The sequence below is a fragment of the Anolis carolinensis genome, chromosome 1 (assembly GCF_035594765.1).
Source record: "Anolis carolinensis isolate JA03-04 chromosome 1, rAnoCar3.1.pri, whole genome shotgun sequence".
Lineage (NCBI taxonomy): Eukaryota > Metazoa > Chordata > Lepidosauria > Squamata > Dactyloidae > Anolis > Anolis carolinensis.
This window is the reverse complement of record NC_085841.1, coordinates 57,458,405-57,482,630: the sequence shown is the minus strand read 5'-3', so window position 1 is coordinate 57,482,630 and position 24,226 is coordinate 57,458,405. Positions and strand designations below refer to the sequence as shown.

The 24,226-nt window shown below is 38.2% G+C and overlaps 1 protein-coding gene across 3 annotated transcripts; it reads left to right on the top strand.

Moving 5' to 3' along the window:
- Positions 1-1,096: 1,096 nt before the first annotated feature.
- exo1 (exonuclease 1) lies at positions 1,097-24,015 on the top strand. Of its 3 annotated transcripts, none has more exons than XM_003215803.4 (14): positions 1,097-1,251; positions 5,191-5,375; positions 5,715-5,834; positions 7,332-7,455; positions 9,891-10,028; positions 10,865-11,077; positions 11,862-12,049; positions 12,596-12,692; positions 16,013-16,241; positions 16,706-16,955; positions 20,323-20,794; positions 21,418-21,522; positions 22,788-22,978; positions 23,681-24,015. In XM_003215803.4, exons 2-14 carry the CDS (start codon positions 5,215-5,217, stop codon positions 23,823-23,825), a joined length of 2,433 nt encoding a protein of 810 aa, XP_003215851.1. In that variant the 5' UTR covers positions 1,097-1,251; positions 5,191-5,214; the 3' UTR covers positions 23,826-24,015. The 3 variants fall into 3 exon arrangements, with proteins under 3 accessions (XP_003215851.1, XP_016854628.1, XP_062831106.1); XM_016999139.1 differs by having other exon boundaries at positions 1,127-1,262; XM_062975036.1 differs by lacking the exon at positions 1,097-1,251 and having other exon boundaries at positions 1,294-5,375.
- The last annotated feature ends 211 nt before the right edge of the window (positions 24,016-24,226 follow it).

The following is a 24,226-nucleotide window of genomic DNA, read 5'->3' as shown; positions in this document are numbered from 1 at the left end:
GATGCCTGCCATAGACGCGAGTGAAACGTCAGGAGAGAATGCTACCGGAACATGGCCACACAGACCAGTGATTCCAGCCGTGAAAGCCTTCGAGTACACATTGAATAAAGGTTATTTTATGATAGTCACTTACTTTTTGGAACATTTGGAAAACGTTTATCATTAGCATACTGGCATCACATCCCTCATTCTTCACAGTCCTTTACAGAAGAATAGGAAAGGAAAACTGCTTGTTGAAATTATAACGCTAACACATTGACATTTCGCCCACGTCTATGGCAGGCATCCTCAGAGGTTGTGAGGTATATTGGAAAATAAGCAAGGGAGATTTATATATATGTGGAAGGTCCAGAGTGGGGAAAAGAACTCTTGTCTATTGGAGGCAGGTGTGAATGTTGTGATTAATTACCTTGATTAGCATTAATGGCCTTGCCAGCTTTTTCCTGCCTGGGGAATTCAGAACAGATATCAACAGAAAGGAGGAAACCATGAAAATGAACAAAATCTGGTTACCAGTATTAAACTCTAAAATTAAGACAGTAAAGAACACCACTCTGAAAACAGAGGAATTCCAAGCATGAATCAATCATGGACAGCTAACATCTCCAAACAAAGGATTCCCCCAGGCAGTAAGCAGCCAGACCTTGAAGCTGAAAGGTTATTCAATACTAATCAAGGTGGCCAATCGAAACATTCACTTGCCTCAAACTGACAAAAGTTTGTTGTCTCACCCTGGACCTTCCACAGATATATAAGCTTCCCTTACTTAATTTCCAATATACCTCGCAACCTCTGAGCATGCCTGCCATAGATGTGGGCGAAACGTCAGGAGAGAATGCTTCTAGAACATGGCCATATAGGCCCGGAAAACTCACAACAACCAAGATATTTATTATCTGAACCTCATCAACTCAAGGCCAGAGCTTCTTTTTATTTTTTATTTTTTCAGAATTAACAGCTGAAAAGTGAACCCCGAGAAGCCTCCTTTCCATCTGTTTTCCGTGCGATGCTCCCGGCACGTTCCCTGCCGCTTTAAATGCCAACTGTGTTACGAAACTCACGCGAACTACGTCATCCAGCGGGCGGCCGAGGTGCATGCTGGGAGATGGGGCCGCTTTGGCTCGCTTGGCCTGGGGGCGGGGCTTAAGAGCCTGGAAGGCGCGCGCGGTTTGAAAGGGGGTTTGATTGGTTCCCGCGCTCCGCCGCTGTCGCTGTGCAGACGGAACCGGCCACGTTCGCGCGCCTTCTTAGGTACAGTTGGGGTGAGTGGGGTGCAGTGAGGGAGGGGACCAGGACTTAGAAGGGAGCCCGTGAACGGCATCCTTAAGCCCCCCTTCTCCTCCTCCTCCTGCGGCCCTAGGAAGCAGCCCTGGCCCCCATCTCGCCTCCTTTAGGGTAACAGAAGGGGAGATCTCGTCCCTTTAAGCAGCTCACGGGTGGAGCAGGATATATTTCGTCAATGATGGAATCAAAACAGGGCTGTCCCCTCACTTTTACTCACATATTTGTGTATATGTCTCTTCCGACGGGCCTATCTAGTCAACTTTCAATAATGAGTTGTGGAAGGCTTTCATGGCCGGAATCTCTGGGTTGCTGTGAGTTTTCCGGGCTGTATGGCCATGTTCCAGAAGCATTCCCTCCTGACGTTTCGCCCGCATCTCTGGCAGGCATCCTGAGAGGTTGTGAGGTCTTTTGGAAACTAGGCAAGGGAGGTTTATATATCTGTGAAAGGTCCAGGGTGGGAGAAAGCACTTTTGTCTGCTTGAGGCAAGTGTGAATGTTGCAATTGACCACCTTGATTGCAGGCAGAAAGCAGCCAGGCTTTGAAGCAGCAATGCCATTTAATGCTAATCAAGGTGACCAGTTTCCAACAGACCTCACAACCTCTGAGGATGGCTGCCATGGATGTGGGCGAAACGTCAACAGAGAATCCTTCTAGAACATGGCCATACAGCCAGGAAAACTCACAGCAACCCCACTTCAATCATGACTTTTGATTTCCATTCTGTTGCCATTATATGTCAGTTCTATATCTGTGTTTGGTATAAGTTTTCTTGTGTGTGTGTGTGTGTGTGTCATTTATGTAATTTATTGTATTTTTAATGTTCATTTGTTTTTGAGTTTGTAGTACCCCGCTGAATAAAACATTATTATTTACTGCAGTGGTTCTCAACCTGTGTGTCCCCAGATGTTTTGGCTTTCAAATCCCAGAAATCTTAAGAGCTGGTAAACTGGCTGGGTTTTCTGGGAGTTGTAGGCCAAAACACCTGGGGACCCACAGGTTGAGAAACACTGATGTACAGGGCGGGCCAAAAGTCACAAACGGGTTCTGTATACTTAGTACTTACTTAGGCGATCCCTCGTAGGCCAAGGATGATGGTCTTCCATTTGTGTGGTCTTGGGGGTGGGTCTGTAGGTGGCTGAAGAGACCTATTCTTGATCGGCATGTTCTCCCGCAATGAGGACATTGGTTTCCAGGTGGAAGGCGGTCCCGGTCAGGGTTAGCTTGACGCACCTTACTCTTGGAACGTTTCTCCCTTAAGCCCTCCATTCGTGCCTCTTCGAACTCCGCAGCACTGCTGGTCACAGCTGGCCTCCAATTAGAGCGCTCAAGGGCCAGGGCTTGCATTAAAATCCCCCATAAGGATGATTTTGTCCTCCTTAGGTATCTCCGATAGGACAGTGTTCAGCTGACAATAAAAATTTTCCTTGATGTCTTCGTCAGCATCTAGTGTTGGTGCATAGGCACTTATGATGGTTGCCTGTTGGTTTTTGGCAAGGTTAATTTGGAGGGTTGAGAGTCATTCATTGATGCCAATGGGTGCTTCAGTCAGGTGCTTCACCAGGTCATTTCTGATAGCAAAGCCGACTCCGTGTATTCTTTGCTCTTCTTCAGGCAGTCCCTTCCAGAAGAAGGTGTAACCTCCTTTCTCTTCCTTCAGCTGTCCCTCTCCTGCTCTCCGGGTCTCCTGGAGGGCTGCTATATCAATGTTAAAGCATCCCAGCTCCCTTGCAATGATAGCAGTCCTGCATTCGGGGCGTTCACTGTCAGTGTTACCCAACAGTGTCCATACGTTCCATGTTCCAAAGTTCATTTTAATTTTTTGGACACAGAGTGGTGACCCCTCTGGACGCGGCAGTCCAGTCAGGGATAAGAGAGGGAGACTATGTTTAGGGCACCTTTTCTACGGGACCTTCCCTGTGTGGGGTGAGCAGAGCGGATCCTAAAAAGGCCTGCTCAGCTGCCGGACTACTCAACTGCCTCGGACCTTGAGATAGAATGACTGAGTCCATATCCACTGCCCATGTGCCAGTCTGTGACTAGGGGCTTCCAGATTTCACAGTCCTGCCACTCGTTGATCGCCATGGGACTTTTGTTGGTTTGTTTTTATTTTTCTTGGAAGATGCCTGTGCATGATTTTTTTTTTAATGTGTGGAGGTCGGTGCATGGCAGGTCAACACACAGTCTTCACAGAGTGAGGTCCCAGCCAGTGGCATGATTAACACAACAACGGTGGCTTCTCAGTCTGTTGCAGCCTTCTTCCGCCTTCACAGCAGTTGTTTTTCTGGCCATGTTCCAGAAGCATTCTCTCCTGACATTTCACCCACTTCTAGGACCACATTGGATGACAGTTACAAGATTTGATTTTTCACAGGTGATGTAAATTTAAACAGATAGATAGACAGACAGATGCGCACACACATACTATTTTATGTGTGTGTGTACACACATATATGTAAACACTGTGTATGATCCTATGGTGTAGTAAATTAAAAACAAATAATAAAGAAGTTATTAAATATTAAAAGCCCCTTGGGGTTTTTTTTGGCCCACCCAGTGTGTATGTACAGATAGTCCCCATGTTACGAACAAGACAGGTTCTGTAGATTTGTCCTTAAATTGAATTGCTTGTCAGTCGGCACAAGTACATATTTTAATTGTAACTAAAGTCAAATTATACAATCTTTGGATGGCATAGGAAAGGGTTAACACCCCTGTTGTGTTTGTTTTGCTGTCTGTGCCCCTGTTCAGAAGATTTCACCGCACTTTCCCTGTGGTACAATAGAGTCCCGCTTATCCAACATAAACGGACCGGCAGAACATTGGATAAGCGAAAATGTTGGATAATAAGGAGGGATTAAGGAAAAGCCTATTAAATGTCAAATTACGTTATGATTTTACAAATTAAGCACCAAAACATCATGTTTTACAACAAATTGACAGAAAAAGCAGTTCAAAACATGGTAATGTTACGTAGTAATCATTGTATTTACAAATGTAGCACCCACACATTGCAATATATTAAAAATATTGACTACAAAAACATTGTTTACTAGACTGAATTGGATAATACAGAACATTGGATAAGTGAAGGTTGGATAAGTGAAACTACTGTAGTTGAATTTTGAAAAAAAGAAAGGCTAGTAGTGGAAATAAGGATTGGTGAGAAAGCTTAAGTGGAGACACCTTTTCCCCATGACAACTCTTTTAGGAGTGAATTTCCCTTCCTAGGGGTAGATTTATCTCACTTCCTGTTGTCCTACTCCCATTTGTAACTATGAGTCATTTGTAAGTCAGATGTTTGTAACTCGGGTAATCTGCAGTATCTTATTCACTCTCTAGAAGTTCCCAGCCTTTGGTCTCCAAAGGTTTTGGACTTCGGCTCCCAGGATTCCCAATAGTTGGCCAAGCTGTTTGGGAGATGAAATCTTCCAAAAGCTGGAGGACCAAAGCTTGGAAACAACACACCTACACAAAAACTACATGATGCACACAGTTAATGTTCATGACATGCGAGGCTGAGACTCAGGAAGTATCTGTTAACACATTTATGTTTTATTGAAATACCAAGTGAAAGTATCAGCCGCATTTTACTTAGTCACGAGTTTCTCTGTAAAATTAACACATTGATCCACATTTATAAATTACATGACATATACCCTTCTGTCTTCATGGAGGATAGTAAATATACAAGATTCTGAGGCATCTAGTTCCTTCCTGGCTGCCATATTCTCTTAACATGTTGGGGGGGGGGGGCGTAGGTAAGTATGGAAGTAAACCTAGTGATTTTCAGGGTTCAGTAAAAACTCCAACCTGGACCTCCTGAACTCCAGCCTGACATTTGATCCATCACGCCGCACTGATCTGTAGAAGCATTCTGTTTGTGTTGACTTTTCTTTCCTTACTAGTTGGACAAATCTGACTGAAGCGCAATGGGAATCCCAGGTTTGCTCCAATTTATCAAAGAAGCTGCTGAACCTAGTCACGTAAAGAAATACAAGGGACAAGTAGTTGCTGTGGATACTTACTGCTGGCTGCATAAAGGAGCCTATGCATGTGCTGAAAAGCTGGCCAAAGGAGAACCAACAAATCAGTATGTTTAAAGCTAACTCATGGTTTTTGTTTGTTGTTTGTTTGGTATACAGTCCTTCAACATTTGCTGGAGTTAGGGGCACAAGACTCTCGTGAAAATTTTAAAAATGCGAATTAATATTTGTTACCATATTGCAATATTCAGTCATGAACGAGAAAATTGTTTTATCAATATTTTGTTAAATGCAACAGACAACAGCTGATAAATGCCTTCCTAACCTTGTGATGCTAGAAGGGGGTCACTTTCACTTGTTAGAAGTGAGATTTCTTTAGCAAACTGCATTTTACTTTTAAGAGAAAGATGTTATGACAGATGTATGACGTATTTTTCTTTCTACAGATATGTAATTTATTGCATGAAACTTGTTGATATGCTCCTGTCATTTGGTGTCAAACCAATTCTTGTATTTGATGGATGTACCTTGCCATCCAAAAAAGAAGTTGAAAAATCACGGCGAGAGTAAGTTTCTAAGTCAGTGATGTGGGGCTCCCATGTCCTCCAAATTCAGAGAAGTTCAAAGACATGCTATTTAAAAATGCTTATAATCAGCAAACCTAGCTAGTATTATTGCAGAATATTAGCATGCTTTTAAGATGCTCTTATATGAAAATAAACCATATATCCAAATAATCCAAGCCTCATGTTCGGCATGGCAAGAGAAGTGTGAATAAAAAGGAACAAACAGTACAAATAATGTAATGAAATCTAGGTTTAAAATAGTTTTAAAATACTTCTGTTATGCTAGATTGTCAAACTATTATCTATATTTATGAAACACCTCACTATTCAGTACACTGGAAAGGATTGAAATACTTGCGTAAAAATATACCTTAGATTCCTTTTTTCCTTTCCCAAACATCATTCCTCTCAGTACACTGTCTGAGCATGCTGGGAATTATTATCCAGCCTAACTGGACAACACCAAGTTGAGAAAGTCTGCCTTTGATCTTCAAATATGTGATTTCCCCTCCCCCTTTATCAAAAGATTGTTGTCCTTGTGAAAAGTCATACCAGAAAGTTTCTGAACTTGTTAGATTTGCATTTAAAATCCCCGAAGGAGCTATAATTAAAGCAGAAATAAGTACGTACTTGAAAATGCTCTTGAGTATACAAGTGTTCCCTCACTTATCGTGGGGGTTACATTCCAGGACCACCCGCAATAAGTGAAAATCCGCGAAGTAGGGACACTATATTTATTCTAATATTTATACATTATTTTAATTTTTGTACTTTATTTTAGCAGTTACGATATACAGTACACCGGCAGATAAGAAGAATGGAAGCTAAATAACCCTTTTTTTTAATTTCCAACCCTTCCCTACCCACCCCCTCTCCCTTTATTTCTCCCTTCCAAAACCCTTTGCGAACCGCAAAAACCTGCAAAACAGCAAAAATATCTCGATAAATGGTTACATTAATATTTATTGAAAACTCACGAAACAGTGAGGGAGCGAAAAGTGAACCACGAAGTGACGAGGGAACACTGTACACATAGAAATCTCTAATTCCTGGCTAGGAAGTCTGTTACAATAAAATCAGTGGAACAACATTCAAGTAATACTCACTTGCATACAGCTTAATGTACTTGAATTCTTCTGAAAGCAGTGTGGTTTTATTGCACAGAGAAATGCTAATAGTCTATTTTTTTCAAGTGAGGGTGAAGTACAGCTAATTCTTCTAAAGATGCTTAGATTTAATATGCAAATATATGATTTGGCCCCTCCCCTTTTATCAATAGATTGTTGTCAGGCTGCTCAAAAGAACCACACTGAGTGGATATTCACAAATGCATTAAGGTCTTTTTTGTTTAATTTTTGTTATCGTGTCACATTATCTGTCTTTCAAGCTGCTACATAGTATGTATATTTTTGCAGACTGGGCAATTTTGTTGCTGCCCACTTACTTGGTTATGATGATGTGGTATTGAAATGATGGGTTTATTTCCTTACCTTGAAGAAAACGGCAAACAAATCTTCTGAAGGGGAAACAGCTACTCCGAGAAGGAAAATTATCAGAAGCCAAAGAATGTTTTTCACGGAGCATTAACATTACACATGCTATGGCCTGTGAAGTTATTAAAGTAAGTTCTAAGTTTTTGTTGGTACAGTAGAGTCTCACTTATCCAAGCTAAACGGGCCGACAGAAGCTTGGATAAGCTAATATCTTGGATAATAAGGAGGGATTAAGGAAAAGCCTATTAAACATCAAATTAGGTTATGATTTTACAAACTAAGCACCAAAACATCATGTTATACAACAAATTTGACAGAAAAAGTAGTTCAATACGCAGTAATGCTATGTTGTAATTACTGTATTTACGAATTTAGCACCAAAATATCATGATGTATTGAAAGCATTGACTACAAAAATGGCTTGGATAATCCAGAACGTTGGATAAGCGAGGGTTAGATAAGTGAGACTCTACTGTATTTAGAATGGACTAGTAGCTCAAAATTACACATTACTCAGTAATTAACTGTTTTGGGTTCATATAAATAAAAACCACAATTTAATATGGGAATATTCCATTCACAGCTTTAAAATTAAAATTTAATTGAATTATAGCATCATATAGTAAAGGCTTCATATGTAGGATCACATGACTAAATATTTCTCTCCCATCCCATATATCCCCTGTATAAGACTAAAGAAATGCCATATTGTTTCAAATCAAAGGCCTGTTGAACTGTTCTGTTTATGTTTTAGTGTGTACTCCTCAGCAATTGATCTGCAGAGGCAACCTGTATCAGATATTGGGGGTGACATAGAGCCAATTTGACTGTTAGGATTGATAGCTCAGTTCTCCATAAATTTATCCTACCCTTTTTTGCAGCCAACCAGTTTGGCAGCCATCTCTTCATCTTGAATTGTGAAGATATATTTTGTTTTCTATGAGAGCCAGGGTGGTATAACGGTTTAAATATTGGTTTAGGACTGTGGAAGACCAAAGTTCAAAGCCCCATCCAGCCATGGAAACATACAGGATGAGCTTGGTCACAAAAGATAAGCCCCTCCTGAAGAAATCTTGCCAAGAAAAACTTGTGAAATGTTCACCTTAGGGTCACTATTTTAAATCAGAAATGACTTGAAGACACATAAAAACAATAACTTAGTTTTCTATGTGCTGAATTTCTAATTGCTTCAATATCTTGATCTTTTCGGTTGCCCTTTTCTTCACCTTTTCCAGAATGTCCTTTTAGTTACAGTGACAAGAATTGCTCTAAAATTCTAGATCTGGTCACAACATCAATTAATGTAAGAGTAATATGGTATTGATAATTTTATTTTCACTTCACTTTCTAATTGTGCCCCGCATAAAATTTGCTTTTTTAACATCTTCTGCACACCTAGTAAATATTTTTGTTCAGCTATTCATAATCTCACACTCCATTTCTTGGTTAGTTAATATCAGCTCAATTCCAACATGTATATTTCATTTTGAGTTCTTTAAGAACTCAAGTGAGTGCCATTTGATCTCAGTTATTGTTTGTGGAAGTCTATCAATGACATTTTCAGTTTGTTCCACAGTCACTACTGTTTACATTAGCTCTGCACCCTTCCCTCCTGAAAACATTACTAGTTCAGTGCTTATGGCAGTTATGACATGGTAGGTTGCTTGTCCTCTGTTCAGTTTATGGCATCACTTGTTAAATGGAGGGTGGATTAATATGATTGGGACTTTGCAAATAATAATAATAATAAGGCCACCCTACTGGGATCTCTGCGCATCATCCAAAAATATATCACGCAGTCCTAGTCACTTGGCAAGTGTTCGACTTGTGATTTTGTGATATGCAATCCAGCATATCTATCTTGTTTGCTGTGTCATACAATAATAAATAAATAAATAAACTTTATTTATACCCCGCTCTATCTCTGGAAGGACTCGGGGCGGCTTACACTGGGACAAGCCCAGGACAGTATTACATCAGTAAAAACAGTAACACAATAAAATCACTATATAATAACACATCTTACAAACGTTAAAATAACTTAAAACATAGACAGTAATCCCAATCCGTGGTCAAGCACCATAGGCTGTGGGCCATTTTAAGGGGAATGGAAATCTGAAAATGCATATTCTTTGGTGACTAGGGATGAGAATGGCTAAAGGTTACTACCATTACTACCAAAGTGCATGGAATGGCCAAGGCCTAGGTAAAGCACATGGACAATCAATTATCAGTTATGAGGAAGCACCTGTTAACATCCAAGTTTTCAGATTCTTCTGGATAGGATCCAGGGTGGGAGCTAATCTAATCTCCTTTGGGAGGGAGTTCCAGAGCCTGGGGGCAACCATCAAGAAGGCCCTCTCTCTCTCGTCCCCACCAACCACGCTTGAGACGGAGGTGGGATTGAGAGAAGGGCCTCCTCAGCAGATCTTAGAGCCAGTGTGGGTTCATAGGGGAAGATGCGTGTCATGTGAAAAAAGGTAGACCAAATCATGATGTAATATGGCTTCATGTGTTTATATATGAAACTGACAATATTTTCAAGTATACTGTTTCTTTGCAGGCTGCTCGAGCCCAAGGGATTGACTGCATTGTTGCTCCATATGAAGCTGATGCTCAGCTGGCCTACCTTAACAAGACTGGCATTGTTCAGTCTATAATTACAGAAGATTCTGATCTTCTTGCTTTTGGATGTAAGAAGGTAAGAAAGATCCAGGGCATCAATGCCACATCTTAAATATGCCTTTAACCTGATTCCATCATTCCATATGACTCTATGTCAGAATGTCAATTTGGTAACTATAATTCGAACCTAGGTTCCTCATTCTATATTGACCCTGTATGGTAAAAGAATGTGAATCTTACGTATAATTTACCAATAATAACTTGTAGTAGATGTGGCTACACGTAAGAGACTGGGATAAAAGTGGACTGAATCACAGTATATAAATGAACTATGCTTTTCAATGAACAAAAAAACATTTATTTCATATGTTTGGGATCTGAGAACTTGATTTTAATAAAATAGATTATAAAGCTACCTAGGCGGGCCCTTCTGTACATTTAAAATTTGAAGGATTCTTCTTAGGGAAGTCCTGTAAGGGTAGGTAAGCATTGACCTAGTGCAGGTGTATGGCCTTTTACCCTGCAGGTGCCCTCAAAAACCTGCTTTGAAGAGCCTGGAAACACTTCTAGGAAGTATGAAAGCCAAAAAGGATGATGGAAAAGGATGGTAGTTCTTTTACTTTAATTTGAGCTATAATAGAAGAAGGTTATTGCAAATAATTTCTTATGCCTTCCCTAAGAAAACCCTGTGACGTTCATGGGGCACCTGAGTTAACAGGTGACTTAAAGTCACAAACACCAAACAGGTGTCTGTCTGATATAAGCAATTGCTTAGAAAGACATATTAAGTATTTCAAAGAAGCTACTTGAAGATATTAGTTTTGTTTTTTGGACACTACAGTCTGCATAAACAATACATAGACTTACCTGTGGGTTTCTATACAAGATTTGTGATTTTGCTTGTATTTTTAGGTGTTTCTGAAAATTGACAAGCTTGGAAATGGCTTAGAAATTGATCAAGCTCGGTTAGGAATGTGCAAACAGCTTGGTGATGTCTTCACAGAAGAGAAATTCCGTTACATGTGTATTCTGTCAGGCTGTGACTACCTTCCATCGATTCATGGTATTGGTTTAGGCAAGGCTTGCAAGCTACTTAAAATAGCTAACAATCCAGATATTATCAAGGTAAAGTAGTCTTTATTGGGTCTTGATTAAATCTTTTTCAGAAGCCTGTACAAAAATGGAAAGAAGTTGCTTTATGCAAGGCATTTCATTTAGTTGTTGAAGAGTTGGAGATCAGTGCAAAGAAAAGTACTTTAGCAATGGTCTACCTTTAGAAGTCATGTATGCTTTAAATTAGTATTACACAGATCACTCATATTTTTGTAATATACATTGACTGGAGCTTCATTGTCTCTTGTATAGAATTTGGATTCCATATATGATGTTTTCTGTATCTTTGTGGCTGAGCTGATTATTTGATGTTCCCCTTTTGTCACCCTAAATCATCAAAAGCTCTAAGTAATTCCATTCTGGGCTTACACTAGTATTATTATAGTTTCTAATAACTGATTCAATATATATCGTGCAGATTTTATCCAGGGGTGATATTCTCACTCCTGGATGCTCTCGTAATCAATCTGGCTGCTGTGTTTTGAATGAATTGGAGTTTTCTAACCTGGTACAGAGGTAGCCCAATGTAAAGCACATTGCAGAGGTTCAACCTTGAGCTTTCTAATGCATGGTAAATAATCATCTTTCACAAACTAGTTTTTCCCCCCAGATCTCCCTGTATTTTTCTCTGAAAGTCTATTTCTATTTATTCAGCAGTCCTCTAGAATGGTATGGAAAGCTATAGTTGATCAGAGGAGTTTCCATGAATCTTATGTTCATGGAAAAGCAACTTGGTGTTCAAGCTCGTATATCTGCTGTTTCTCCTAAGTAAATCCATTACATTTTTTTCTCCTAGGTAATTGGAAAAATGGGACAGTATTTAAAGATGAATATATTAGTACCAGATGACTACTTGCAAGGATTTATTCGTGCCAACAATACCTTCCTCTATCAGCTGGTTTTTGACCCAGTCAGGAGGAAACTTGTTCCTTTGAACGCCTATGAAAATGATATTGATCCAGAAACACTGCATTATGCAGGGAGGTATCCTTTCTCAAATATGAGCATTGATCACAAAAAAGTTCCTTTCCTTTTATGGTGTCTTTGAAGTTCCAGACAAAGTTGAGAATTTCAAAATTGCAGTTATGTGGAATTTCTTGGGGGAAAGGTCAATTTAAAATCTGCACAAGTTTAGGACTAGGTCCAATGATATTGTGTCACCAAATTAGTGGAACCATTGTAGTTCTTCAAAAATGCTTGGGAGACTTTCACAACAAATGTTAAGCTCTGTGTACAGGATAGAGAGAGAAAAACTCAGTTGGATTTGAGCAATACTGGAGGCATTTTCCTTATTAAGGACAATTCTGCAGAGATCTGTAGATAAAAGGCCATCCTTTGTAAAGTTTAGTATGAATAATCTCATGAATTGCTTATACTTTACTTAAATGCAAAGACCGTTCATTTTTTGTTTCCTATTTCATACATATTATGTTTGCATGAGCATTTTTATTGATTACTTAGGGGATTGGAAGCTGTAAAAGAATATCAATAAAAGAACCTCATTTTTTTTCCTTAGTTCGGTTAACTTAGACACTTTGGTGACAGCACTGCTTTTCAGATTGCTCTTGGAAATAAAGACATCAGTACAATGGAGCAAATCGATAATTACAATCCTGATACATCACAGGTAACATTTTCTTTTTAAATTCAGATGTTGAATTGTAACTGAGATGTGTAAGGAATGTGAAATTATGTGGTTCCTCGACGTGTCGGAGAAAATGTGGGCGCAAATAAGCTTTATCTATATAAATAAACATGTAATGTCAGTTTGTGGTGACCTCATATCTCCCAAACTACTTCACCAATTGCTAGAAAATTTGGACACAACATAGCATTCAAACTGGCAAGTGTTTTAAATTATTCACATACCTACTATCACAAACCTGTCACACCTGAGACAGATAAAACCACGCCCCTTAGCAACGGGCAGTTTCCTCCATTAGCTACTGTTGTAACAGACAACCAAGCAGTCTCCTCCCTCTCGCAACCGATGTGGGCGGGGGCCGCAAGGGATGGCTAGGCCCGCCTCCCTGCCACTCAGTTCAGCTTGGCGAGTTATGCGAAGCCGAGGCTCTGTGGCCTAGCCAATGAAAAGAGGGATACTGAGAGTGAAAATCCTTTTCGTGGGCCCCAGCAAGGTGAGAGATATCACTACTTATTATATTATTATAATTGTATTACATTATTATTATATTTTATTATTGTACTATTATTATATTGAAACTGTACTATAGTATAATTACATTATTATAATTGTATTATATTATTATTATATATTATTATTATTATTATATGTAACACTGATTTTTGCTCCTAGGTTTATCAATGTCATTACAGTAGAGTCTCACTTATCCAACATAAATGGGCCGGCAGAATGTTGGATAAGCGAATATGTTGGATAATAAGGAGGCATTAAGGAAAAGCCTATTAAACATCAAATTAGGTTATTATTTTACAAATGAAGCACCAAAACATCGTGTTAGACAACAAATTCGGCAGAAAAAGTAGTTCAATATGCAGTAATGCTATGTAGTAATTACTGTATTTATGAATTTAGCACCAAAATATCACGATATATTGAAAACATTGACTACAAAAATGCGTTGGATAATCCAGAACGTTGGATAAGCGAGTGTTGGATAAGTGAGACTCTACTGTATTTCCTAGGGTTCTATCATAAAAATATGGAAAAAGGTTTATTAAACTGCAAAAAAAAATTGTAATGTTGCGAGACATCCTGCAGCACATTATATTATAATTATATTTTATTGTATTTTTTTCCGTGTCAGGAGCTACTTGAGAAACTGCAAGTCGCTTCTGGTGTGAGAATTGGCCATCTGCAAGGATGTTGATCAGGGGATGCCCGGATGGTTTACCATCCTGTGGGAGGCTTCTAGTTATATATCTGTGGAAGGTCCAGGGTGGGAGAAATAACTTTTCTACTTGAGGCAAGTGCGAATGTTGCAACTGGCCAGCTAGATTAGCATTGAATAGCCTTTAGCTTCAAAGCCTGGCTTCTTCCTGCCTGGGGGAATACTTTGTTGGGAGGTGTTACTTGGCCCTGATTGTTTCCTATCTGGAGTTTTTTCATACTTGTAGCCAAATATTCCATAATAGGGATGAATGGGCACTGGGTTCATTCCCTCGGGGGGGGGGGGGGGTATGGTCTTTCCCAGCAGGAAAATTACGGGGGGAGGGGGTGTCACCAATGAGGAAGCCATGCCCCCTGTCATTCTCCCCAAGGGGAGGGCAGAGAAAGAAAGAGATCTATATCCATCCATCTCTCTTTACACTCAAATACAATATTTAAAATTCTGCAGTTTACATCAAGACACGGATTGCTTATCACATGGACAGTAATCTGTTCCATATTCCAGAGTCACCAAACTTGACAATCTCCATATCTGCACAGACAATGGAACCACCACAAATAATGCCTATCCACAAGCATTGTGAAATAACATGTATCTGAAACCTGCTTTTTCCCTATTCTTTCTTTCCCATTGAACCAGACTGGGCCACAGCAACGTATGGCCTGGTGCAGCTAGTGTGTGTGTGTGTGTGTGCATGTATGTATAAAATTACCTTTTATGTCCGCATTTATATCTTTAAAATACCATACCAAAAATACCATCTGCAAGCTATTACTAGTAAAATAATAAATATAAATTTGTCAAAGGAAGCTAGAGAGACCTTTCTTGTGTAAAAGCTAGAATGTTGTGAGACTTTCTTAGTTGTCATAATAGCAAGAGGACCATGAAATTAACAAGGAACAAGGATAAAGGCAAATCACCAAATCTGTTTGGTTTCTGGGACTTATATAGAGAGGGAAGCAAGGACCAGAGTGATGTGCCCTTCACAGTATTACTTACCTTGGCCTAACTCCTGTTACTAGACTTGGCCCTTGAATCAGTGGTACTTTGCTATGCATTGACACATGACTCAACAGATTCAATGTGTGTTCACTAGTTAGGACCAATCAATGGGATTTTGTCATCAGTATAACCTCAAAACAGCAGTTCAGTATTACTTTGCTGGCAATGTAATGTCATGAAAGTAACCATCATATATCCACATTTTCTCTTTCCCAAAGTAAAGATGAAGAGAAATATCGGTATATGAGAAGGAGCAGCAGTGTACCTGTCAAGCATCTGTAAGCAGTTGCTGATAAACTTAATTAGCATACCACCAGATAAAGCTCAATTAGGCCCAAAAGTCAATGAATGGTCGGTCCTCTTTCTGTCCCAACTCCTATATAGTGGTTCACAATCTGTGGGTCCCCAGATGTTTTGGCCTTCAACTCCCAGAAATCTTAACAGCTGGTAAACTGGCTGGAATTTTTGTGGGGACCCACAGGTTGAGAACCACTGTTCTATATTATCCTGATATAGAAGGAGAGAAGAAGCAGCAGGCACAGCTCCATCGGGCTTACTGAAGGCAACCTTCCCTCTAAAATAGTGGTTCCCAATCTGGGGGTCCTCAGATGTTTTTGGCCTTCAACTCCCAGAAATCCTAACAACTGGTAAACTGGCTGGGATTTCTGGGATTTGTAGGCCAAAACCATCTGGGAACCCCAGGTTGAGAACCACTGCTCTATAACCTTCCTATGCTGTGGTCCTTGGAGAAAGAGAACACTAACCTGCTGAATTAATCCCCTGTCCCATTGCTATTCCCTTTTCCTTGTACATTTTTTCTTTTTAGATTGTGAGCCTGAGAGCAGGCAACTACCAAATTAATATGTGTAAACGGCTCATTTAAACCGCTGTGTACACTGATGACACTATTAGTCATCTTCATCCAGGAGTCTCCCCAGTCAGGGGCCTAAATACCCGTTATAGTATTGGGCAAAGACTGAATAGCCATCAACAAAGTTTTGCTGACTAGTTTTCACTGTTTTGGTATTATATATCTTTCACACATATTTATTTTTGTTGTTTTTTACTGTAGCCAGTACAACCCAGAAGTCGTGGCTGGGATAACAAATGTGTTAGTGAGAAGCCATCCAGTTTAAAGAGTATTTGGAGTAGAGACTATAAACCCGGTTTCACTGCCAGTGATATTAAAAACCATGAATCATTATTAAAAAAAACCACAACCAGAGGCATGGAGCGATTAATTAACACGAAAGGACTAAATCTTCCTGTCAAAGCACTACTGGCAAAAAGGCCAAGGCTTGGTATGACCATTTTTTTTATTACAGCTGTTTTCTGTGGAAAGGAAAATGCCAATGCAGTTGTTCAAACGGTACTGAAGGTTAAGATTTAAACTGCATATTTTTGTGTTAATTCCTTCTTGGTTCCTTTCTCTATATATTGTGAATGAATTACTAATACACCATTGAAGAATCTCATAATACAAGAATATTTAGCATATTTCCATAATACTTTTTAAATCTATTTTTGCTTTGTTTACTTTTCTGCTTCTGCTCTGAACTGATGTATTAATTTAGTATTTGGAAGCTTAGCATTTATTCCTTATCCCTGATTAATAATAATAATAATAATAATAGTAATTTAACTATCTATTTCTCAATGCAAATGGGAGAGGGTCTGCCAATCACTGAACTTTTCTTTTTCATTTCTTTTTTGGAAAACTTTACTTCTATGCTCAAGTATAATTTCTGTGTATATTTATGTTTAGAAGAGCTGTCAGAAGATGATTTGTTGAGCCAGTATTTTTCAAATGCAAAAAAATCCAAGACAGAAAATGAAGAAAATGGGGAACATAACGACTCTGCTAGTGCCATGTCTGTGCTCCCTTCTTCAAAAGACACTTCCAAGAAAAAGGATGAGCCTGACTCTCAGCCTAGACCTAGAAACAAATTTGCTTTCATTCTCCAGAAGAAAAATGAAGAGAGTGGTGCAGTTGTTGTTCCGGGAACCAGAAGCAGGTATGTTCTCTTTTGAAATAAATTAGTTTAACATTCTTAAGGAATATAATTTGATAATTCCCCACTGTCCATAAAAAGTATCATCATTATTAAAAAAAAACCAAAATATTAGATTGCTCAAGAAAGGTAATCTGGTTCATACTATCCATTAGCAAATAAGAGTAAAGGCTGTTTTCTAAAAGACACAAGGGATCTTACAAGCCTTTTCAATAGTATCTTCAGCTCTGCTTTAAAAACCTGGTCAACTGCCATTTTTACTAACTTAAATACCTGGTGTTACCTGGATATACATTTTTCAACAGGACAAATTATACAATTGTAAAGTTAACAATGAATATTTCTAATAAATAACATTACAAAATTCAGTCCCAAGGAAAAGTGGATACATCAGCTAGTTATTAAGAAATGGTTTTCTTGACTGAGTCACACTCTTGACCTCAGAGAAAGTGGCAGATAATCCCTTTTTAAATAAAGTCTTAAATTGTTGCCTTGAGCAAGTCACATTGTTTCCACCTTAAGTCACACTCTCTCAGCTGGAGAGAATTAAAAAATACATTTTACTACACTTGACTGAAGTGTTAGCCATGGCCTTCAGGGCTATGTTTCCTTTTTGTGGAGTACAGCAGAAGCATCTTCTGCAGAACCCACTTTAAACATTGCATGTTGTTATTAACACATTTGTGCAAATGGATAGCATTCAGAAACTTGAATGTTCCCATTTTTGGCAACCCCAACACTGAGCTAAGGGGACCCCATTTGGAGTCAGGATCCACAGTTTAAGAAGCAATGGTTTACTGTATAGATAAGTGGGCTTTCCATACATAGACATACCAAAATATTAGAAAAACCTCAATGGGAATGCACTGCACCAAACACAGCTGAGTTTCTGAGTTCAGTTTATAGAGTTGGATTACAAAGCAGTTGTATGTCCCCATTGAAGTCAGGCAGGCTCCCTCCCTCCTATCCTTCCGTAGGAAGGTAAAAACTTGGTTGTGGGGCCAGGCTTTCGAATAAGAATGAGCAGCATTAATTACTATTATGTATACTGGAACTCAATTGACAGACCCAGTCTTTTAAACTTGTACACGCCTATCTGTATTTTATAAATGCATTTTATGAATGTTATATGTAAGTTAATTTTTTAACTGATTTATAGTGTATTGTACTGTTTTTATATGTCTGTTTTATTGTAAGCCGCCCTGAGTCCCCTGTTGGGTGAGAAGGGCGGGATATAAATATTGTAATAAATAAATAAATATGCTGCAGAAATTATACTAGATTTCTTAAAATGGAGCATAAGTCCTCCCTGATTCAATGGGTGTACTGTAGATGTATTCTATAAACCTATCATGAATATAGAAAAAGTATACCCTATGCTTCAGTAGGTTTCCAGACTGAGTTAAAAAATGAATATGATAAATAAATTATACATTATACTACCAAAGGCCATGGCCCAGTTCCTTCAATCTCTTTTTCTCGCCACGGCCCCCTCTGATGCATAAATGCAAACAGAGTAAAGGAAACTTGGCTTGCTCAGCTAGTGCATGTGAACATTCTGACTAGACTTTTCCAAGAAAAACTCCAGGGGCCCTTCTAATGCAGTTGTGTACAAGGGCAGATTTCCTCCTGTTCTTACTTACTTTCTCTTGCACCTCTTACAACTAAGAATGTTCATGTAGGGTATTGTGTACAATCTGCACAGATTTTAAAGGTTATTTTTGTAAGTTATGAAAGCAAAAAATGAGAGTAAGAGGGAAATGTATGTAGGATCACAAAACATCTGTTTGTGTTCTGATAAAAAAGAGAACACTGCAGAAATATTGTGAAACTGGGATTTTCTGCTAAGCGGTTTGTGTGCATTCATAGACATAGGCAGTATAATGTGAAAAGTCATTCTGAGTCTTCTGAATTCTGAAAAGATCTGTATCCATCGGATTTGTCGATAAAGTAGTTATTTTTTGTGTGATAATGTCAATGATGGTTATTGCACTGAAAAATAAATGTATCATTTTGATATCATAGTAGCACTAATTATATTTTAGTTAAATACAAAGATTGCTATCATATTGCTATCAAAGAGTGCTTTTGCTATCACCAATTATATGAAAAATTTAAAAAGGAAGAAAAGAGGGGATTTTCCTCAAAAAATCAGAACTGGAAATTATATTAGATAAAGAGAAAAAGGTCTAATAGCCAGATTGTACAAATATATTCTATGCTACAACCTGGAAGATAATCGTGTAAAAACCTCCATGATTTCATGGGCAAAAGATCTAGGGAGAAGTATAGATTTTGACATTTGGGAAAACCTGTGGAACAAAGGCTTCAAATTTACTGTGGCAACTTCAATTAGAGACAACTTATGTAAAATGTTCCACAGATGTTATACAACTACAGCTCTCCTAGCCAAAATAGTTAACTCACAATCGGGATCCTGTTGGAGGTGTAAAATAAAGAAAGGGACCTTTTTTCATGTATGGTGGTCTTGTGAATTGGTGCAGGTCTATTGGATTATAACAATAAAGGAAACAAAATGATCCACAACAAAGTAAAAAAAAACAAAACAGGGATGTGCCTATTAGGGATATTCATAGATAGAATAGAGCAGCCGGAAAGAGAAATCTGCCTGTCCAGCTTTGCGGCTGCACATATTACGATTGCCAAATATTGGAAGGCTGAGAAAATGTTAAGCATTAGAAAGTGGAAGGATACATTGTGGGATTATGCACAGATGGTCAAGATTTCTAACCAATTTAAAATATGAAAGTCATGAAACTTTTGAAAGAAACTGGAAGCTGGCCTTAGCATACTTGAAGATCTTAAGAAATAAAAATGAGAGGAATTGATTGAGCTAGAAATACTGAGGATTAAATAAAATGTGCATAAACTCTGCGAGGTTCAGTGATGGAAGCCAAGGGGGTGGGTAGCACTGGTGGTAGGTTGCAGGGTTACTGTAATGTGGGTGGCGGGTTGTCTATGTATGTGTATACGTTTGTAATGTATATTGTGAGTATTACAATTTAATTTTTTTTAATTACTAAAAAAAAATCCAAAGATTGCTAATGAACTGTTTTGACAAGGCATTTTGAACTATGGTCTGTGTCATAAGCGGAAGTTAGAAAAGCATAGATCAAGTAGATCACCCTGGTTCAAGCCTAGCTGTTCTAATTTTTAAGTTCTTCCATCAATTATTTCCATTCAGTATTCTTAATGTCCATATAAATGTGTGATATAAAATGTTTCAGCCGATGTTCCAAGTGTCTCCCTTGTAGTGAAAAGTGCACTTCTAACATTTATTAGATTTCTTCATGAAGATGGGTCTCTTCATTAACAATCCCCGTGCTTCCCATGATTTTACACATATTAGGTTCTTCTGCAGTATAATGGATCTGCCTGACAGACAGCCAAAGGGCAAAGTTGTCCAAACATCCCAGGATTGTGAGACTACTGAAGCAGAATGCACACCAGTGAAAGATCACAGTTCTCACTTATCAGAGGCAGAAGAACTAGAAAGAACAATTCCATTATCCCTTGGGGCAGCACAGACCAGCTGCTTCAGTTGGACAAAGAGCTTTTCTGAAAAACCTGAGTCACCCAGCCCATTGCAAAGTGTATCTTTTCTAAAGCGATTCCACCGACAAACACCCAGTAAAGCCACATCCCAGAATTGTAACGCATCACAGACGATGAGTTCCACAACTAAAGAGTTGGATGAGGAAGCATCACCTTTGAAAGAACAAGGGAGCTTATCGGAACCAGAGCTTGATGCGTCGTCAAAAAGCAATCTGGACACGTCAGAAAATTCACCAGTGACCAAGAAAAATGCTGTTGCTGGCAGAGTAAGATCATCACTCTGTGTTCATAAAATTGTCTCAGTTGTCTCAAGGGTGTCTCTCTGTTTATTATAATAGTCATACATCTGGCTCTACTATAAAATGTCTTCTAATGATGAAAAGTGTCACTTGCCTGCCAGTCTGTCTACTGCTATAAAATTGTTAGACAGGTGTCGCTATCTCATACTTACCATTTACTCTGGGGATGAGTCAGTTTAAGAAGAATTTATCTGGATTTCCTTGCAAATCAGTTCATAAAATTAAAGAGTGGGATAAGACCACAAGGACAATCCAGTCCAACCCCTTTCCATGAACACAGGAACACAGAATCAAATCACCCCAACAGATGGCCATCCAGCCTCTGCTTAAAAACCTTAAAAGTTCTTTACACAGTAAACCCCATTGGGTTCAGTGGGATTCCATCCAGATAAAAGAACAGAGTTTTATCGGTTAGTCATTGTCAGCAACATCAGTCTGACAATTATGTTCTTTCCCCTGAAATGTATTTTTTGCTATTTTACTATTTTTGGAATAAATATAAAATGTATAGATTGGCAAAACCACACTGTTGGATTGGTTATAAAATAATACTTGATGGTTGCTTTTTTTGTTTTTGTTTTATACCACAGGAATCTGACCATAGTTCACAAACAGACTGTACCCTGAATTCTCAGATCTCTCCATACTTTGAATCATCTTGTACAGATAATAAGGATACAGTTCTCAAGAGTATGGTATGTCTCCCCCCCCCCCTTGTTTAGATAGGATATTATGTCTTTCAGAAAAGAATTGAATTGTAAATTCTTACAGCTAGGAACTCTTTTAGATATCTTATATTTCTTGTCTTAAGTATTATGGGATGTCTATAATAGACATTTGATCTTATTCACATAGCCATTCTGATGTAAGTTAGGCCAGGGTATCTGTAAATTGAAAGCAGAAAGCAGAAAACCACTCCACTAAGGCAAATAGGTAGGTTACTACACGGATGGTACTTGTACAACACACAATACAGTCCATGTTGGAACATGTCACAGAGAAGTAGAACCAGCAAAATCTCGAAAAACATCACATACAAATTTATCTTTACCAGCCAACACCGAAAAGATTGTACTGCTTAGTATAAAAGTCTTTATAAACCTTTCCCTTTTTTCTTTCATTTGCTTAATTTTCATAAAGGAGTAATAGTAATAAATGTCTGCCCATAATATTATTTTTTAGATTATAGTGACATCTTGTGGTTAGTAGCTTGACTGATGAAATGGAAAATTCATTCTCCCTCCTCTGTGTCTGCATGTTTTTGTACATATACATATGTATGCACTGCTACAGCATATTTTTGCGAGAATTATATGATCTTATCTTGGATATTTTAATGTTTTAATCAAGGCATTATGTATTTCAAATTACTAATACAGCACTTTAAAAAACTAACGTGGAGGTAAATGTTCTAAGCTTTGCTTTTTAAGTGGAATGATCATACAGGCTAAATATCCCTTATCCAAAATGCATGGGATCTGAAGTGTTTTGGATTTAAGTTTTTTGTTTTTATTTTGGAATACTTGCATATACATAATAAGCTATTTTGAAAATGGGACCCAAGTCTAAATATGAAGCTCATTATTGTTTTATATACTTCTTGTACACATAGCCAAAAGGTAATTTTACATATTTTAATTAATTTTGTGCATGGAACAAATTTGTCAACATTGAACTGTATGAAAGCAAAGCTGTCATTTTCTCAACCACCTCTGCGGACAGTTTTGAATTCTAGAATATTTTGGATTTTGTGACAAAGGGAAACCTTGGTAGAAACCTAATACTAGAAGAAATCACATGCATGTACATACCTCAAAAGCTATTTTCTAAACCTAAACGTTTGTTATTGATAAAGAGATCATGTAGGATGGGAAATATGTTGAATATTTCAATGAAATATATTGTTTAGTGTCACCAAATATAGTGCTACTCTGAAACAGTTGGTGTTCCACTTTTTTAGGCTACTGGATTTCGTAAAACTGATTCTGTAAATCCCCCTGCGGTAATGAGGTGCAGGTCACTCGTGCCTGCCAAAGTTAGTGGCTTAAGCAAGAAAATTACAAAGTCAAAGAAGAAAAACCATCATGATGAAAATAAATCAAACCTGCAAGTCACAATTCATGAACTATGGAAAACCTTCCAGTTTAAAAGGTGAATTTTTCTTTTAACAAATAATCACTCAATTCATCTAAATTTTAAGTTATTTTATTTACATATTGAACAATCATATTTAATTTGTATCTGATCCCATTGAAAAGATAGATGGTATTTGTCCGCACACACACACTCTTAATGTTTTTCTCTCACATGATTGTTACTGTAGCTTTTAGCACATGCATGTTGGCATTCTCAGAGGCTCTAAGGTTGATAAGGGCAGTTTGAACTGGTTCGTCTCTACTCAGCAGGGAAAGTTATAAGAAGAATAAGCAGATATTCAAGAGTTTCTCATTTATATGGGTTGCTAGAAATATTTGCCTCAGAACAGATTTTGTTTCCCCTGGTCACTGATTATTATACAAAAGTATTTTTTATGTTTACTTGGGCTCATAGTGTCATGGAACCTGCTGCATGTAAAACCTATGCCTTACCACTGAATTGCTGGCCTTCCATTTTGCTATTAGTAGTAGACATACTTTCAAATGCTGGTAGTAGAAGCAGTGCAGGATTTACCCATTTTTGGTAATTGACATGGGGCACATTTCTGTTCAAAGTAAGAATTAAACAGCTGCAGTTTTCGGCTCACTACTATGCTAAATAAAGGATAAATGATTTCCTTTTAAAAATCAGAGTGGTACTGAACTCAATTTGAACTGTACACAACTTTATTCCTGGGTGTTTTCTTTCATTTTGCAGGGATTCTCAAAAACTACCCTCTTGTAAAAAAACAGAGCCATTGTCTCCAGTCAAAGATAGCAACATTCAGCTCACTCCTGACACAGATGATGGTACGTTTAATAAACTTGAATTCAGTCATGTACAGCGGAAGATATTTCAGTGAACTCCTACTGCAGATTTGAACAATTTTATAATCATCAGCAGAAGTAATGTCTGAACAAATTTGGATTAATTGTTCCTAAACACAAAAAGCAAAGTAAAATTTGTATTTGTTTGGTTATGAGCTATATATGAATTGCAGTTTCATCAAATCTTGTTGAATACCTACTTGAATAAAATTGTTTTGATACAAATGTGGTGCTTGGCTGTTACTACTTACATGTGAGAAAGCAAAATCAAATACAGTTTGGAAAAAATATGGGAAAGATGCAAGATGAAGAATACAAAATCTTGGTTTTTTAATGAAAAATTCTAGTTCTGAATGGGGCAAAAAATCTGGAGGAAAAGGTATGAGCATGCATGCATGGGGCTGTCCCAATTAGTAACAGGCCCCACCCACAGTGC